Raw genomic sequence first — 19,982 nt, forward strand, 5'->3', positions numbered from 1 at the left:
AAGGAAATCCTCCCCTTGAAAACATTGGGGGTGGGTACTTCTAGTTTAGGATGAAATAGAAATTTTAGTTTGTTGAGGCAAAAAAGAACTTTTATGAATGATCTTGTTATTCTACCTGCCAAGAAACTGGGGAGCAGAGTAGTTAAATGGCGGCACAGAGTTACATGGCTCCTGGGCAGCAGAATTGGAACTTAAACTTGGATGTCTTAGCCTTTAGTGGACCAGTCTTTTTCCAATGCAGGGCGATTTTATTATATTGTATTGTATTGGTCTTTTTGTCTTTTTAGGGCCACACCCGGGGCATATGGAGGTTCCCAGGCTAGGGTTCCAGTCAGAGATGTAGCCACCAGCCTATGCCAGAGGCATAGCAATGCTGGATCCAAGCCATGTCTGCAACCTACACCACAGCTCACAGCAACACCAGATCCTTAACCCACTGAGGGAGACCAGGGATTGAACCCTCGTTCTCATGGATGCTAGTCAGGTTCCTTAACCACTGAGCCATGGTGGGAACTCCTGCAGTGCTCTTTTGAACATAAAACGAGGGGCAAGGAGAGTTCCACAGTGTTTCTTTTTAAATGGACTGTGGCAAGTTAATTTCAGAAGAAATTAAATACTGTTGATAATTATGAGCTTCTTTGATGGGTCTTATTTCTTTTTAAATTATAGTAGGATGCAGTTCCCTTGTAGTGTAGCAGGTTAAGGATCTGGCGTTGTCACTGCACTCGCTCAGTTTGCTGCTGTGGTGCAGGTTCGATCCCTGGCCTGAGAACATCCTCATGTGACAGGTGTAGCCAATAAATAAATAAATAAATAACAGCAGGAAAAGGTATGTTTTATTTATTTTACTGCTTGCCAATTTGCTTACAAGGGAGTAGTCATAAGATGTTATTTAAAGCATATAGCCAGTTTTCTTGGGTAAACACCAGATCTATGTTGTTTTCTCTTTCAACTTGTAAAATGTACTGATAACTTAACAAATGGAGGTAAAAGAAGAGACTGGCATAAGGGGAATATGACTGTAAAGGAGAGAGAACTAGAATGAACTAATCTTATATACTAGATGCCAAGAAGGAACTCTCAAACTTAATAACTAAATTTTAAAATATTTTTCCTTTATCAAAATGATATGTCAAAGTATACATCCTCATTGTGAAACATTCAGAAAATAAAGAACGATTTAAAGAAGAAAATTAAAAATAACAGTAAATAGAAAATGACATTCTGTCAGTCATTGTTTACATTTTAGTGTATATTTTTTCATAAATGTAATTTTAAAAGGCGAAATTATTCTATACATTGTTTTTAGCCAGCTATTGTTTTTCATCTAATAATGTACTGGGAACTTCTTCACAAATCAACAGACATGAAGGAATAGATCTATGTGATCATTTTTGGTGACTGTGTAGTATTATTGCATGTGGGTATACTAAAAACTGTTTAACCAGTTATCGATTACATATGTAGGTGGTTTCTAATGTTTTGTCATTATTAACTTGTTTGTAATGATATTTATGAATTAAAAAATATTTTTATGTGCTCACCAGATCACCCCTGCCACCTGTAGAGTTTTAAAGGCAGCATATGGATGTTTCTGGGCCAGGGATCCGGGGTCGAATACAAGCTGCCACAGCTGTGGCAACGCCTGATCCTTAATCCACTGCACCAGGCCAGGTATCAAACCTGTGCCTCAGCAGTGACCCAAGCCGCTGCAGAGACGCCAGATCCTTAACCTGCTGCACCACAGCAGGAACTCCTCAGTGTCAAAATTCTGGATTTGGATTTCCCACTGTTACTGATACCCTGTCTCCTCAAATGCCCTCATTAAGACGATTTTGCCCTCTCACTTTTACTAATCCTTTCTTCCCCTATTATTTATAATTGATTATTAAACGTGCTAAATTTTTACTTTTATGAGCTATTTAGCAAATACCAAAAGCCATTACCTAATGTCCTTAGATTCTTCTGAACTTAGCCAAATCTTCCTATTTGAACATAAAATCAAGGGATGCCCTATATGTCCTTGTTGCTCTATCTGGAATCTGGTTACTTTATGTAGTGTGTGAATCTGAAGAAACAATTAGATCCCTAATTTATACCCATGGAAAGGCTAACAGTGAATGCTCTCCTAAGAAAAAACCTCAGAGTTCCCGTCGTGGCTCAGTGGTTAACAAATCCGACTAGGAACCATGAGGTTGCAGGTTCGATCCCTGGCCTTGCTCAGTGGGTTAAGGATCCATCGTTGCTGTGAGCTGTGGTGTAGGTTGCAGACAGGACTCAGATCCTGTGTTGCTGTGGCTCTGGTGCAGGCCAGCGGCTACAGCTCTGATTTGACCCCTAGCCTGGGAACCTCCATATGCCGCAGGAGCGGCCCTAGAAATGGCAAAAAGACAAAAGAGAAAAAAAAAAAAAAAAAAAACCTCATTATCTCCCCTTCTTTTTTCCCCTTTCTAATAGCATAAGCATAAGTTCTCACACTCAGTAATGAACTAAAGATCCCTGCTTGATGGAAATAATATGATGAGTCTTCAGAGACATTTAGATGTACATGACCTCAATAGTCTCTGACAAAGCACATTTCTCTTATGCTTTTTTAAAATGATGAGGGAGGAGGAAGAAGAGGGGAGACTGTTAGGATTCAGTATGAAGTGTTAAATCCCTCCTCCACTGTTTCCATACCTTGCCCTTTGTCTATTTCCATCTGGTTATCTTTTCAGTTTAGAGGAACAACTGAAAAACATTAGAGTTCCTTGGCGCGTAGCTTGTTAAGAACTTTGAAGTAGATATAAAACTACTTTGTCAAGGGAGGATAGCATTAGCTCTTACAAAGCTCTTATGAGTCTATTCTAAAAGTATTATTTTAATCTTTGTAATGATAGCTCAATATGTCTTCTATTTAATTAATTGTCTGTACGCTGTATGTAGGCGTCTATGTATTGAAATGTTAACTAAGATACGCTTGGATGTATCTTACAACATTACAGTTCCACAGTTTTCAACTAAAATCTGACATATGAATTGTGCCTATTTTCCCTTCAGCTAGTTTATTAATGACATTAAAAAATAGACATTAAATCATGTGGTATAATTTGGGGTGAAAGAAATTGTTTTCTAGAAGATGCTTCTAGACTTTCCAAAAACTGTTATCCTTTACAAAATAATAGGTGTTTTTAAAGACATTAAGTTAATAGCAAAAATATTAAAATGCCTAGGAATTAAATAAATAAGAAATGTACAAGACAACTTTAAAACCTACAGAAGGTCGCAAAAGAAGACTTGAACATATGGAAAGATACACCGAGTTCTTTGACAGGAAAACTTAACATCAGAGGTAGACACTAGTACTTTCTCAATTAATTTGTAAATTTAGCATCATTTTCCAACAATTAACTTTATATTTTTTTAAACAAGATAAGGAGATTGAGATAATGGGTAAAAATTACCAGAATTAGCCTGGGAAACTTGGTTAAAAAGGACCAACTGAGAGGCGATTGGTCTTACCACATATAAAAATATAAAGTTTTCATCATTAAAATAAAATAGTATTGGTACATGAATATGTAGACTAACAAATGGGCCAGAATAAAAAGTGCAGTAGTAGATCCCAATACTTATGAGATTTGTTATATGATAAGGTTGCATCTCAAATGAGGAAAAGATGGTTTGTTTCATAAATGTGGTTGAGACAACTGAGTGATCTTCTCAGGGGGGAAAGTAAGAGTTGGATTATACCTTATGGTGTAAACTAGGCGGATTCCAAATGGATTAGAGATTTTAGAATGAAACTATGGACTGCAAGAAAATATGAGAGTTCTTTGTAACTTTGGAGTGAGCAAGGACTTTCATTTGAAATCATAAAAGAAAAGATAAATTTAGTCACAAACTTCTGCATAGCCAAAAAAAAAAAAAAATCCACAACTAAGAACAAACTGGGGAAGATATACATACAGTTCTTAGTGCAGACAGAGGAATAATCTCCCTAGGATTTAAGAACTAGAAACTAGGCATAAGAAAGCTAACAATAAAATAGAAAAAAATGGCAGAAGATAGGAAAACACAGTCCACATAAAATGTTCTAAACGCCTAAAAATATGCTCAGCCTCACTCAGACTATATTGATACCATTTTCATCAATATGACTATCAAAATCCAAGTTATGTAGTTTATCATATTGGTGAGAAATAGAAGTAACCAGGCGCTGTTATTGACGGCATGGTAAATAGTACAACCCTGACTCAGAGCAGTTTGCCATTTTCTGTCAAAATAGCAAGTGTGAATAAACCCTGAATTTTGTAAATTTGTCTTGCAGATGTATTTGTACACATGTAATGTGACCTATTTAAGAAGATTTCATTATGGCATGTTTACAATAGCAGAAAATCTGAAACAATTTAAATATCAATAAGAATAAATATGGTTCATTCATAAAATGGAATGCCACACAGCTGTGAAAAATAAAAAGAACTAGTATGCTATGTAAAAATATGAAAATAATATGAAAGTTATATATTAAGGTAAAAAGAAAACCAAGTTGCACAGTAGTGCATATAGCGTATTTAGTGATACACTAGATAGAGGCTATCACACACTCCAGAGGACATGTTCACATCAGAATCTGTATGATCCATACCCCCTGGAATTGCACAGTGTGTGGCCTGAACAACTAGATCCCTTGTGCCTGATTGTATTACTTTTGGTGTCAAAACAAAAGTCAAGGAATCAGAAAATTTAGTCATATTTGATTGCTAATATGTAAAAGAACTAAAAGAATTCACAAGAAACTAAAATAGTAGGCACTTAAGTGTATGGAAATGGTGTAGAGGTGGATAGGATAGATATATTCATCCATTGTACATCCATATATATCACCATCGGAATGTACTAGCTATTATTTAAAATTTTTAAATATATTTCATATTGCATTATGGTAATTTTATCAAATTAACATTTACTCTTCCTGTCAGATGTGTTTTTCCCTTCCTGTTTATCTTCTATTTTTGGTCTAGTAAAAAGAACTAGTTTTAGAAAGTACTGAATGTCATTGTCTCTGAGAGTATAAATTATTAAGTCTACATACATCAAACATATGCATGATAGGCAGATTTGTACCTAATGAGATTTTTAATTATGTGGAATGGAAACTTTTAATGCAATCATAAGAGAGTCATATATCAATGTAAAGCTCTAATTTAAGTTTTCCAGAATAGATTCAATTTATAAAACAAGGTTTTTCCCCCACAGTGTTTCACTCTCTCTGTTTTTTGCTGACCTATTTTTTTTTCCCCATTATGAGTCACCAAACTAGAAAAACAAAATACTTTCCTTGAATGGGCGTATTTTTAGTAAACGAGTAGACTATTTTCTTTTAATGTCATTTGTAAAATGTAATATTGTGAAGTTGTGGTGGGGTGGATGTATATAACATTTCTACAACCCCATCGATTAAGGGCTTTGCTCCCTATTGTGAAGGAAGGGATAGGAACCAAGCAAGGGAGAAGAAAGGAGAAGGCATTTTATGATTTTTAAGGATATGGTAGTGGATACCTTGTTCATTTGGAGACAAAAAAAAAAAAAAAAAAAAAAAAAGGCTGTTGTTTGGTTGAATAAGATTAACCCCATTTCTGTTATTGTAAAAAAAATTTTAATCAATAGTATCATCTTCAGGAGTTCCCATCATGGTGCAGCAGAAACGAATCCAACTAGGAATGATGAGGTTGTGGGTTTGATACCTGGCCTCCCTCAGTGGGTTAGGGATCCGGCGTGTGGGCTGTGGTGTAGGTCACAGACACGGCTTGGATCTGATGTTGCTGTAGCTGTGGTGTAGGCCGGCAGCTGTAGCTCTGATTGGACCCCTAGCTTCATCTGCCATGGGTGCAGCCCTTAAAAAAAAATTAAAAAAAAAAAAAGCAAGTAATAGTATCATCTTCATAGAAGAAAGCCTGTTACTACTGTTAACACTCTCTCATCCTGCTTTTTTGGAGGATGACATTTTTCCACATAAATTAATTTTCTAGCTTGCTGATGTGGAAAAAGCTTGTGTTTGAAGCCAGTCAGAATGGATTCAAATTCCACTTTACAACTATTTAATGTCGTGGCCATGGACAAGTCTCATAGCTTCTCCATTAACTGATTTTCTTTTGTGTAAAATGGGATAATGTTACCTGCCTCTGGGGCTCCTCTGAGGCTCCTCTGAGGATGAAATCCTCTAGTGTGGTTCCTGGCTGTATTGTTGTCTAATGATGACTCCTCCAGTCTGGGTTAGGGGGCCCTCTTCCATGCCCCCACCACCCAGTGCATGCCACTGTCAGCACCAAAACCTTCCTGATGTTCAGGTTTTTGACTGCCTCTGGACATAGACTCTTTGCTTTTTAATCTCACTTCCAGCACTTTAGACACTATCAGATATGTTAAGTGAATGAAATAATTTAAAAGCTTAAATTTCATTTTAATACTTTATAGTAGAAAAAAGTTTAAATGTATTGTTATGTATGACATTATATGAAATCTGTTGTAGAATTTAGCAATGACATATCATCATACTTGGATATGTTCCATGACCTGGCAACCCAGTGCCCACTTAAGACAAATCACTGCTGGGTGGGGATTAACTCACTTTGGTAACACTGTGAAGACAGCTCAGTTTTTCACATCTCCCATGATCCTCACTGCAAACCTTTGAACTAGGTGTTACTATTACTACCTATTAATATGAAGAGATACCAAGAGGTTAGGTAACATTTTTAAGTCTGTATGGCTAGCATATAGCAATATTGCCATTTGAACTTAGCTTAAAAAAAAAAAAAACCTTATATCTAATGTATTTTCCATGGTATTAAATAAGATAAAGTATTTGAAATACTTAGCACAGTGTGTGACAGTTGGTGCCATAAATGGCAGTTGCTACTATTATTGTTCTATCAAATGTCCTCGCTTGAGGTTTGGGAATCTGCTCCATTCAGGTATTATTAAAGTAGTTTATAATGAACTTATAAAAAGTTACTCTTACTTTTTTATTTTTATTTTTTGGCCATGCCCATGGCATGCAGAAGTTCCTGAACCAGGAATCAAAACCCTCACAAAAGTAGGGATACCACCAAGTCCTTAACACACTGAGCCACCAGGGAACTCCCTAAAAAGTTACTTTTAGGATTGAATTCACTTCCATGCTGCAGTAGTCTTGTGGACCACTGCAGCAGCTCTTGACTCAGAGTCACTTCTGTCAGAGCCCTAGGATTTTAAGCTCTTCTCTTAAAGACCCCCCTTCTTTTCCTCATGGATACTAAATAACCTTGCTTCCAGGCCATTGCTGCTGATAGTGGTGTTGCTTAGTGGCTTCATTTCCCTGCTGCTGTTGATGCTGCTGTTGATCTGCATGCTCCTACTCTTTATGTTGCTTTTTACCACAGGGACTATGAAAGTTGAAGCATTTTTGCTTGTTTGTTTGTTTTTCTTTTTTAGGGCCGCAGGTACCTCATGGGGAAGTTCCCAGGCTAGGGGTCAAATCAGAGCCACCGCTGCTGGCCACAGCCACAGCAATGCTAGATCCTAGCATGTCTGTGACCTATGCCACACCTCACAGCAATGCCGGATCCCCTGACCCACTGAGCGAGGCCAGGGATCAAACCAGCATCCTCACATATACTAGTTGTTTTCGTTTCTGCTGAGCCACAGCAAGCAACTCCACTGCAGCAAGATTTTAACACCCAGGCCAGTGATACAGTTCTGTGTTGGGCCCCCAGGAGGTAATTGGTTCTTTCTTCAGGGTCCATTTAATTTATTTACAGAAGAATCTAGGATTCCTTTCACATATAGTGATTGGAGAAGCGATGAGGTAATCCCCTTGATTTTAGTTCTCTGTCTTAGTTTTGCTGTCTCTAGAACTTGGGTTTCTGAATCCTCAAGCTGTCTGGGATTCTGCAAGATAGATTCCTCCACATCTCTGGCTGCTTTTTTTTTTTTTTTTGTCTTTTTAGCGCCTCACCCACAGCATATGGAGGTTCTCAGGCTAGGGGTCGAAACGGAGCTGTAGCTGCCGGCCTACACCACAACCACAGCAATGCTGGATCCAAGCCATGTCTGTGACCTACACCACAGCTCACGGCAACGCCAGATGGATGCTAGTCAGATTCGTTTCCACTGAGCCGTGACGGGAACTCCTCCAATTGCTTTTGAGGCCACAATATTGCCATGAATCATTTATGGTGTGCTGAGTTCGTGATTTCCCCTCAGCCTCGTAGAGGTGTAGCATGCTGCCTCTGTAGATATTACCATTTTCTTTATGTGTGCTCAAACGTGGTGTTTACAAAGTCCTTAACTTTCAATTTCTTCAGGGCTTCTTTGTCAGTTATCACCCTACCAACTATTTTTTGTCTTCCATAAATTTATTGAAAATTTTCATCTCAGAGTTTCTTGGTGGCCTAGCAGTTAAGGATTTGGCACTGTCATTCCTGTGGCCCGTTGTCATTTCTGCGGCTTGGGTTCAATCCCTGGCTTGGGAATTTCCACATGTTTGCAGGCACGGCCAAAAAAAAAAAAAAAGAAAGTTTCCATCTCATGGCTCTTCTCCCATTTTTTCTTCAACATTATGAGTTTATACTGTTTGTGACCCTTTACTCTTATATTGGTGAGCTCTTTGTAGGAAAAGAAGATATGTGCAGAGCTCTTTTGTGGTGCAGTGGGTTAAGGATCCAACGTTGTCACTGCAGCAGCTCACTGCTGTGGTGTGGGTTTCATCTCTGGCCGGAGAACTTCCACATGCTGCCAGTACGGCCAAAAAAAAAAAAAAACCAAAAGTAGAAGATACATGCCAAGGTCAAGCTGCCATTTTTAACTGAAAATTAAATCTTTTACAAATATTAACTTTAGGAGTTCCCATTGTGGTGCAGCAAAAAGGAATCCAACTAGTAACCATGAGGTTGAGGGTTCGATCCTCAGCCTTGCTCAGTGGGTTAAGGATCCAGTGCTGCTGTGTACTGTGGGGTAGGTCGCAGATGCAGCTCAGATCCTGTGTTGCTGTGGCTGTGCCATAGGCCAGCAGCTGTAGGTCTAATTCCACAGAGGCTAGGAATCTCCATGTTGATTTATAACAAATGGCACATATTTATAGTGAGACAGTTTGGTAAGTTTTGACATGTATATCCATTTGTAAGTACATCACTACTACCTGCTGTACCTATGAAGAAACTGAGTCTTGGAGAAACTTAGAAGGTCAAATTAACGTCAAGGTCCATGCTGGGGGCTCTGAAGCCCAAGTTCTAACTGGGAAAAAAAACCATTGATGGTTTTTCAGTTGTATAGGGAAAGTACACAGCCTCTGAAGCGAACTACTCATTTCTTTGAAAGAGGGTTGTGTTCAGTGCTTCTAATGTCTTTTTCAACTTCAGGTTTCTGCACTTCATTTATGTTTCCTATGCAGAGGTGGTATTATATCTCTGTTCAAATAGGTGTTTGTTTGTTTTTTTTTTTAATTAAATGAAACTGCACTATATTGTCTGTAATTTTCACGGTGGAGCTCTTTGAAACATTAAAATAGTATTTTTTCAGGAGTTCCCATCGTGGCACAGTGGAAGTGAATCTGACTAGGAACCATGAGGTTGTGGGTTTGATCCCTGGCCTTGCTCATTGGGTTAAGGATCCAGCATTGCCGTGAGCTATGGTGTAGGTCACAGAAGCAGCTCAGATCTGGCGTGGCTATGGCTGTGGCGTAGGCCGGCGGCTACAGCTCCTATTAGACCCCTAGCCTGGGAACCTCCATATGCCACAGGTGTGGCCCTTAAAAGACAAAAAAATAAATTAAAAAAATAATATTTTTTCTTTTTATAGGAATGTGTAAGAGGCTCATGGAATGAGTCAGAGTAATAAAGGATCTGCAGGAAGTCCCTCAAGATTGTTGGTAAGACAATAGGAATTTCTGTTTTTTTCAATAGTGTATTGTATAATTATTTTGTAGATATTCTGACTGTAAATTTCCTAGTCTTGTGCTCACAAGAGACATTTTCCTCAGTCTTTTATTATTATGTGGTTTTTAAGTTTACCAATGGTGGAAGCTATAATAATTACCTAAAGCTTAACTGTGTTCTTCACTTCTGCTAGAAATGCAGATTTTTATTTAGCTATAGATATTAATAATAACATATAGTCCTATAGCTGTATTTAGCTTTCTATCTGCACAACTGCCTTAACATTTCTCAGATGTTATCAGCAATAACTAAAATGCCGTAGCCCAAAAATTTTAAAATACATCTATCATCTATACACATTGTTTACATGCCAAGTATGTGTAATGTTTTTATGCAAAGTTGAAAGTAAATTCTAAGATAATAACAATTTATTTTCTACTTCTCTGATCCTAGGGAAAGAAGAATTTGTAGACTCTTCATCAAGAGCTTCATTTACACAGCTATTAAATCCAAGGCTACAGTAGTGGTGAAACCATGAGTAAAAATGTATCTGCTGTAGTATCATCAGGTCTACTTGAAAAGTAATTGCTATATTAAATTTAATATGTTTTGAACTGTCATAGTTTAAAGTATATAGAATATTAAGAACATTTGGTGGAAAGTTTCATACAGCTATTTTCTACCTGTGGTGTAAGATAGTGGTAATGAGAAAACTGATCAGTACTTATCTTTCAGTGTAAATCAATGTATAGGACAAATTCTTCATTCTCTTTTAGAATTATTTATAGAGATTGCTTTTTAAACATTTGATCTGATTTTTTAAAATCTAAAATATTTTATAAGGCAAATACCATATGATATCACTTATATGTGGAATCTAAAATAAAACACAAATGAATAAAACAGAAACAAACTCACAAAACTGAGAACAGCCTCGTGGTTGCCAAGGGGTTGGGGGGGAAGGGGGTGGTTGGGAGTTTGGAATTAGCAGATGCAAACTAGTATATATAGGATGGATAAACAACAAAGTCCTCTATTCAATATCCTGTGAAAAACCACAATGAAAAAGCATATATAACTGAGTCACTATAACAGGAGAGATTAAAGCAATATTGTAAATCACCTATAGTCCAATGACATTTTTTAAAAAATAAAATGCTTTATAATTCTAGCATAAATATAACATAATGTAAGATTAATTTTTGCTGAGTTGCAAACCATCTCTAAGTGCCTTAAAGCAAACAAGGGTTTATCCTTATGATTCTGTGGGAAGTTCTTACACCTGCACCTGATGATGCGGGATAGCCTTGTTCACATGTTCTGGGGCCCCCTTTGGGGAGGCCAGTAAGCCAATGTCTCTTTCAAACCAGCCTCTCGTCCTCAAGGCAGCTAGCTCAGGCTTTTTTACATGGTGGCAGAATGGTTCCCAGCAACAAGCACAAGTGGTTTTCAAATGTCCATTTTCCTCATATTTGCTAATGCACCCCTGGCTGAAGCAATTCAGATAACCAAGTCCAAATTCAAGGTCTAGAGTTATAAGCTTTACTTTTTAGTAGAAGGAACAGTAAAGTCACATTCCAAGGGGCACACAGACAGAGATGGGCAGAATTAGTGGTCATTTTGCTAACATGTAACACACATATAACGAAGTACATTCAGAGAAGTCTTGCTTTCCGTCTTGTCCTTCACCATGTGCCCTCATTTCTCCTATATATAGCCATCATTATTCTTAGTTCTTTTTCAGTGCTTCTTTTTGCATAAGCAAATAGGTATACATATAAATATATATACATATGCATGTTATATATATGTATATATATATATAAAATTACATTTTTTTCTCAAAGCTATTATTTTTTTCTGTGTAAATTTCCACTGTACATTAGACATTCTTCTCCTCTTACTTACATAGTAAACAAGTGTATACCAGCCCTTTGACTCAGATCTGGAGCTCTTCCCTGGAGAAGTGTATCAGGTCAGTTAAACTTAGGGCATCGCGCTCTAACACCTCCTCCTGGGAGAACTGGAAAGCTCCAGTCTCCTAGGGTCACAAGCCAGGCCCAGCTGTGTGGCAGGTAAATAGAACTCTATGCACTGAGTTTCATGCATTGGTGCTGAACAGCTTTGCTCTGTGTAACAGCGCAAAGTTTTATCCAGACTACTTAGGGCAAAATCAAGCTCATGAGAAAGAAGCATATGAGAAGGCAGAATGTCTCCAAACACTCAGAACCCAGCTCCTAGGCTCCACTTGCAAGAGCGTTCTTAACAAAAAGGTAGCCTATTATATATAGTGAGGTTTGTTTTGTTTTGTTTGGCATGGTGTGCAGCGGCACCCTCTTTAGGGTTTATGCTGTTTTGCATCACCACCAACAATGTACAAGATCACCTCTTTTCTATAGCCTTGTCATATATTGTCAAAATTCTAAATTTATGTTGATCTGACAGGTGAAAAGCAGTATCTCTGCCTGGTTTTTAACTTGTAATTGTCTTATTATGGTTAAAGTTAAGCTGCAGAACTATTTTTAACAGCCAAAAAAGAAAAGTAAGTAATATAAATCCTTAACAATAAGGGAATTTTAAAGTAAGGTCCTACAAGTTAAATACACTGCTGTGTTAATAATAGATACTCTGTTGAGATTAGAAAGGAAGGAGTCTTTACTGAAATAAAAATGTATGCAGATCACATGTGTCCCCACTGAAGGAAATTCACAGAGGCTTTAAGCAGTTATTGGAGGTAACGACTGAGGACCTTAGTCCCTCTCCTCCATCTCTTCCATTTCTAGGCTTCACCCCTTTATGTCCTTGCAACCTAATCTTCCATCAGGGTGGGTTGAGGTTCTGAAATCTGACAGTAGAACATATTCTGCCTTTTCCCCTAGTAATCAGATAGGCCCGCCAGCCCTGGAATTGGTAATTGGAGCTGAATTCAATATAATGCAACCCTAAAGCGTGTGCTATATAAAGAGCAAAATATTCAAAAACAGGGAGTTTTGTAAGTTTTTTAAAATTTTAATTTCTTTCATCCTGCTTTTTTATGATTTAACTTTTAAATACAAGTTTTCTTAAAGATATAGTTAGAACTTCTATGGCAAAAGCCAAGAAAACTTTTTAAAGCTATAATCGTATAGAAGATATGAAGTAATTCTTTTTTGGGGGAGGGGTCATGTTTGAAGACAACTAGACATCTATATTCAGTGCTGCTTTAATGCAACAATAAAGCACATCTTAGGTCACACCTTGCATCTGGAGTAAGACAGACCAGGCTGACATTGCTGTTCTCCAGCTTTGTAAACTTGGGCCACCAAGTTAACCTTCCCAGATTTTGGTTATTTTAGAAAAATGAGGGCAATAATCTTAGGGATTTTATAAATGTTAAATTGAATAGCATAATTATGTATATTGCTTAGTGTAGTACCCACTATATCATAAGTAAGCAGACAGCCCCCAGCCTTATTTCATACATTATTTAAGTTCTCTTGGACCAGTTAAAGTCTCTTCTCTGACCACTGTTCCGAAATGCAGCTGGGGCTGGGGAGGAAGGAATGCCTTTGGCAGAATTCTTTTAACAGCTCTTTTTCCAATGGCATCACTCTTATGTCTGGCAGAAATTACAACTAGAGTAAGAGCTGTCTACCGGAAAAATACTGTTTCTAAATTAAAAGGATAAACTGAGGGAGTTTTTTTGTTTTTTTTTTTTTGGAGATTCAAATGAAAGTCATGTTTATTTTGCTTTAAATGGCCATGAACATATCTTTTAAAGTCACTTACCTAAGTTATTATTTAGTTTTGGAATCCTTCAGTGTGTAGTTTTAAAGTCAGCTGAAAGTAAGTCTCTCCAGTCGCCTTTAATAAATCTTTATTTAAACACTTTTAAACGTATGTTTCTTATACTCTAAAGAAATAAATATTATTGCAGTAATTTGTTGTTTGGTTGTCTTATAGAAAAATTAAAAATAGAGGTAAGAAAATTCATTGAATTGCTTTTGCATGACCATACTTATTAAAATTTAGTTGCTAGTGTGTACTGAGTGTTTTGAGTCGTCTTGATCTAAGCACTTAGCAAGTAGTTTAAAGAAAAAGTAGGTATCCATCTTCAGGCTAACGTGTGCATGCTAATTTACTTTATCTTAGGGATCCTGCCTTTCAGATGATTACAGTTACCAAGGAAACGGGCCTTGGTCTGAAGATCCTAGGAGGAATTAACCGGAATGAAGGTCCTATGGTATATGTTCAGGAAATCATTCCTGGAGGAGACTGTTATAAGGTAAAAATGAAAATAAAAGTAATACTTTGACACAAAGAGAAAACTACTAGTGATGAGATTTGTTTTCCTCTGTCATCAGTAAATTTTATTTATGTATGTATGTATTTTATTCATTTACTTATTTGTGTCTTTTTAGGGCCATACTCGCAGCACATGGAAGTTCCCAGGCTAAGGGTCAAATCAGAGCTGCAGCTGCCTGCCTATACCACAGCCACAGCAACTTGGGATCTGAGTAGTGCCTGCAACCTACACCACAGCTCATGGCAATGCCGGATCCTTAACCCACTGAGTGAGGCCAGGGATTGAACCCACGTCCTCATGGACACTAGTCGGGTTCTTAACCCGCTGAGCCACAACAGGAATTCCATATTTTTAATATTACCTGAATGTCTACTGTGACCATTTCTCAGTGAAAGATACAGAGTGACTGGAAGATTAGACCTTTACTCTCCAGGAGCTTTAAACTAACAAATGAGTAGGAAGTAAATAAGAAATAAATATAAAAAGAACAGATTTCAAGTTCTAACTAAAAGTTATATAATTTTAATTATATTCTGTTCAACTTTTATCCTAAGTCTGGTTGAGAGAAATTATATTCGAAGACATATTATCTCTCCACTGCCTTGAGTTAGGGTTTAGTTAGATCACTTAAAACTACATTCATTTAGCTCTCCTAATTGCAAAACAAACTAAGCAAATAAAATCTACTCATTTCTGAATTTTCAGTAGTTCTTGTTGTATGTGTTAACTATGTCACTCGGTAGTTACCCGTATGAGCAATTATATTTAGAATTAAGACTGGAAAATAATTTTAGGAAATTAGAAAGCCTTACTGTCTTCTTCACTGTAAGAAATATGTAAATCATGAGTTCCTTTTTGCTCTGATTGCTAGGAAGCTCAGATCCATATTTGAAGCACTTAGCAAATTGATTACTGAATTTCCATGCTCATTTCTCTTAAATTTCATTTGCTATTTGTGTTTTACTAATGTGATTCTATTTTTTGTTGAAAATTGCCATCTGTTGTTTTTGGAGAGATGTAGACTATAAAAAATTTAATAAAATATTCCGTTAATATCAAACTATATAATATGAGAACAGATCTTCAAATAAAGTTTGTTCATATTGTTCTCATTCTAGTTGTTTTGGTTGAATAGTCCTACTCCTACCTACCAGACCTATCTCAGATACTGTTTAGCAAGCAGTTTGTTTATTCAGTTGGATTTTATTCCTTGTTAGAAAAAAAATCAGTTAAGGAGTTCCCATCGTGGCTCAGCGGTTAACGAATCTGACTAGCGTCCTTGAGGATGTGGGTACTATCCCTGGCCTTGCTCAGGGGGTTAAGGATCTGTCATTGCAATGAGCTGTGGTGTGGGTCGCAGACTCAGCTCAGATCCTGCCTTGTGTAGGTCGGCAGCTGTAGCTCCGATTCAACTCCTAGCCTGGGAACGTGCATAAACCATGGGAGGGCCCTAAAAAGCAAAACAAAACAAAACAAAAACCAGTTACCAATAACTTCCAAAACAATAGATTTAAATTGTTTCATGCTTGTTTAGATAATAAGGCATCTTCCAAATACCCTTATCAAGTTGTAAATAGTCTACAATAAATTTAGGATGTTATAATGATGCAAATTTTTGGCTATTGATTTTATTAACTAATTAAGAGCATACTTAATTGCTAAACTTAAATTCGCACAAACAAAAAAAAATTTCTTGTGAGAATTGAAATGTACTACTTTAGTTTTAAAGCTGAGGGCTGTGTGTATATTCAGTATGGCTGAGGTATTAGACTATACTTGATGTAATGCAGTAGATTATGGTCCTTAACAAGTGATAAGAATTTATTTTTAAGATAAGCATCAATTTATGCTTTTTTTTATTCCCATGAAAAGTATTTATAAAGTAATAAATTTATAGCAGTGGTCCTGAATGACTCATCTCCTGCCAGTGATCACAGACTAAGAAATTATACCTATAGTATACAGTTTCTCTTTCTGATTTTCTGAGAATTTCATTATGTGAAAGAGTATTGAAAGCAAAAACATGTAATGGAGTATATTCTATATTTACCACTAGAGAGCAGCACAGGGTTGTTAATGTTTTTTGACAATATCTGGTCATGTCCAAGAGAAGAAAATTGCCAAAGTAGAGAAGGGTGTGGACAGAGAAGAATAAGTAGGTTTACAATGCTTACATTTATTTTTGTATACTTCCTCAAGATGTAGAGTCATATACATATATACTCTGGGATTACAAATTAATGCACTTTTATTTTAAAATATTTTTGTGAATAATAGAATTTACTGTATTCTAAATACTGCGTTAAGCTTGTTAATGAACGTCTAATCTGCACAAAATTTCTGTTTTGTATGTGTATTCACAGAATAGGAAACAAAGGCTCAAGATTTATCCTTATTAAGTTGCTGAACTGAGCAACTGTTAGTATTTTTTAAAGTGTAGGTGTGCTGTCACTTGCTCTAATTTTATTTTATTTTATTTTGTCTTTTTTAGGGCCACACCTGCGGCATATGGAGGTATCTAGGCTAGGGATCGAATCGGAGCTGTAGCCGCTGGCCTACGCCACAGCCACAGCAATACCAGATCGAGCTACATCTGTGACCTACACCACAGCTCACCGCAATGCCAGATCCTTAACCCACTGAGCTAGGCCAGGGATTGAACCTGTGTCCTCATGGATAGTAGTCATATTCATTTCTGCTGAGCCATGACGGGAACTCCAGCTCTAATTTTATTGTAAGATATTGTTTCAGAACTAATAATAGAGGCAATCTCAAGCTTAGAGATGCATTATATTCCTTTTATATTTCCATACTTCATAGATAGGGGGTCACTGGATCTCAGAAGGAGCCGTCTTTAATTAATCATGGTTATCTCCCCTCACCTCCATTCACACACAATGTTTTTCCTTATAGAAAATATGAAATACAATGCTGATTTAGTAATCAAAATGGTACTGTTTCTTGGGAAAATGTTATTCCAAGTTCAAATTTGGAACATCCTGACACAAGTAGGAAAGAAGTTCAGGTAGGAAAGAAGATTCTCCCAGCTTTAAGAGAGTATAGAATGAGAACAGATACACTAGGTACTAAGTTAAAGAAGTATGGGAACTGCAAGGCCCTTTTCACCCACCAACCAATCTCTTTATCAGTTTTGAGTCACATGTTGAATCTTAGATCTTTTTTTTTTTTTTTTTGGCTGGAACACTCCTTTAACCATCATACCCACATATTCAATTGCCTGATCAGCATTTCCACTTGGGTCTCTTAAAGGCATATCAAACAAAGCATGTCTGAGGCAGGACTCACACCCCACTTTCATCTACCGTTTCTTCCCACACAGACTTCTTCCAATATTCCCAATCTGTGACTGACACCTTCCAGTCTCTGTAAGTCAGAAAACCTAACAGCATCCTAGCTATTACCTCTCCCTTAACACCCATATCCAAATCATTAATACAGACTGTTTACTGTTCCGCTCTCTAAATAGATCTTGAACCTATCAGTGTTCTTGATCGCCATTGTGATCAACATTGCTTAAACTTTCATCAGTTTTTGTTAAACCTCAAAATAGCTTTGTCTGCTCTTATGCACCATGCCTATTTCCCTTGCAACCTATGCGGCCAATACTTACTTGCCTCCAAGGCTCTGTTTAATATAACTTCTGCCCTCTACTACTCTGGTTCTCCATCCCCATGCTCCCAGAGTTCTTTCTAATCTTATAAGCTGTTCCCTCTAAGAATAACTCCTTTGCTTTCAAATATCAATTCAGAGGCCTTTTCCAAAAAATGTATTCCCTGGGTTTCCCCAAGTCCAGGCCAGTTTTTTTTTTTTCTTTCTTTCTTTTTTTTTCCTATCTGTGTTCCCAGAGCCCGTTCCTTCCCCTCATGTCACATATCTTGGTTTGTAATCATATATCAATACCTGTGATTGTTTTACCAACTCTATCTGAACCACAGGTTCCAGAATATTTCCCAAGTGCAAGGATTCTATCTAATTTTATTCACAGTATCCTTAGTCCCTAGCATGGTACCTGACACATGCTAATTGCTCAATTAATACCAAGGAATGAATGATCCTTTAGTCACGTTTCTGAGAATTACTGATCTGCCTGTTTACCATTCTACTGCCACCATCTGGGCTCCACACCAAAGTACCTCTCCTTGCAGGCTTTTTGTGTCTGATTCTGGATAACACTTTGAATGTTTTTGTTTTTTCATTGTTTCTCTGCTGATAATAAAGGGAAAGCAGGTAGGAATCAAAATTTTTCTTCAAATCTATATATTTCATAGTTCACTTACTTGATTTTAGGAGTCACACACCCACACATATGTATCAGCCTATCCTTGGGTTCCAAATCTATGGGTCCGACAAAACCTCTGATTGAAAATATGCTTTAAAAAATTCCAGAAATTTTCAGAGTTCCCATCGTGGCTCAGTGGTTGACGAATCCAGCTAGGAACCATGAGATTGCGGGTTTGATCCCTGACCTTGCTCTGTGGGCTGAGGATCCGGCGTTGCCATGAGCTGTAGTGTAGGTTGCAGACGTGGCTCAGCTCCCGCATTGCTGTGGCTGTGGCGTAGGCCTGCGGCAACAGCTCTGATTAAACCCCTAGCCTGGGAGCCTCCATATGTTGCGGGAGCAGCCTCAGAAAAAAGACAAAAAGACAAAAAAAAAAAAAAAAAAAAATTCCAGAAATTTCCAAAAAGCAAAATTTGTATTTGCTGCATCAGCAACTATTTACCTATCATTTATATTGTATTAGGTATTATAAGTAATCTAGAGATGATTTAAAGTATACAGGGAGAATGTGCTTAGGTTATATGCAGATATTATGCCATTTCATATAAGGGACTTGCATGCCCATGGATTTTGGTATCCAAGAGGGTGCTGGAACCAATCTCCCTCGAACCCCAGGGGGTGACTGTATACACATACGCATGTATATGAAACACATATATAGGTATGTAATTACACATAAGGTACATAATTATATAGTTTTTCTCTCTGTAGCTTCTCTGGAATTGAGATGGGTCTTACAATAAATGTCTTAGTGTAATTGGTAGCATTTTTCTCTTAGTGCTACCTAAGATAATGGTGTGTCTTATAATAGTGTCCTCTTAAATGTGATAAATTAAGGGCCTTTCAGATCCAACTTTACAGATTAAGACAAAGGTCATACATATAATACTAATGGTTAGTCTTTGTTTACAAAGGATTATGGGAGAGCATACTTAACTTTTAGAAGAAATCCATTTTCAGGATATGCTGGCACATCACTGGACTGGGACCAAGACTTTTTGGATCGATAGGACAAGGGCCTCTGGGTAGCAAAGGGTAAAGAAGTCAGTCCATGGGTGGGACTAAAGTCATAGCAGCCAAGAGGGTTCACTTTGTCATGTCACTCTCTCTTCTCCTTTGCCATTGTGTTTTGTGTTGGAGACACCTGCTTTCCTCAGACTATGTCCTGGGGCTTATTCATTTATTGTGGACCTATTGTATACCTGGCCCTGTGCTCGGGGAAATAACCATGAAGAGGACATGGTGCTGGCCAACAGGAAGAATCAGTGCTGCCAATTTGGGGGTTGCTGAATTCATATACTCTAATGGAAGAAAAAAGGTACCTAAACAAGGACAGTACAGAGTAAGTGCAATAGTTCAGATAAGTAACAGCGCTTCTGGAACAAAGAGAAGGGGAATAATTAAGTAAATCTAGGGAGTTGGGGAAAACCTAGAGCAGAGATAGTGTTTGAATTTGGCTGTGAAGTTTAAGTGAGTTCATCAGACAGAGAAGTGGCAA

General features: G+C 37.4%; 1 protein-coding gene and 1 long non-coding RNA gene across 11 annotated transcripts in view; one reads left to right on the forward strand and one right to left on the reverse strand.

Moving 5' to 3' along the window:
- The window catches only part of STXBP4 (syntaxin binding protein 4), a 201,527-nt gene that overhangs the window by 6,613 nt on the left and 174,932 nt on the right, over window positions 1-19,982 (forward strand). For 5 of the 10 annotated variants that reach the window (XR_014820422.1, XM_021067245.2, XM_084983104.1 and 2 more), the window contains exons 2-4: window positions 9,823-9,892; window positions 10,353-10,480; window positions 14,031-14,163. Coding sequence is in view for 8 of the 10 variants with exons in the window: in XM_021067245.2 (XP_020922904.1) it covers window positions 10,434-10,480; window positions 14,031-14,163 (180 nt within the window). In the remaining 2 variants the exon portion in view is untranslated. Of the gene's footprint in view, window positions 1-9,822; window positions 9,893-10,352; window positions 10,481-14,030; window positions 19,827-19,982 lie in introns of those variants that run through there. The other 5 variants (XR_014820421.1, XM_021067243.2, XM_084983103.1 and 2 more) reach the window with 4 other exon arrangements.
- Window positions 827-19,982, reverse strand: part of LOC146398168 (uncharacterized) — a 114,093-nt gene continuing 94,937 nt past the window's right edge. The window contains exon 2 of the long non-coding RNA XR_014820431.1: window positions 827-5,879. This is a non-coding gene — a long non-coding RNA (uncharacterized LOC146398168). The remainder of the gene's footprint in view (window positions 5,880-19,982) is intronic.

This window comes from Sus scrofa, chromosome 12 (assembly GCF_054392235.1).
Source record: "Sus scrofa isolate SSC_HxYL_T2T_F1_AM1 chromosome 12, Sscrofa_HxYL_maternal_Yorkshire_Landrace_v2.0, whole genome shotgun sequence".
NCBI lineage: Eukaryota > Metazoa > Chordata > Mammalia > Artiodactyla > Suidae > Sus > Sus scrofa.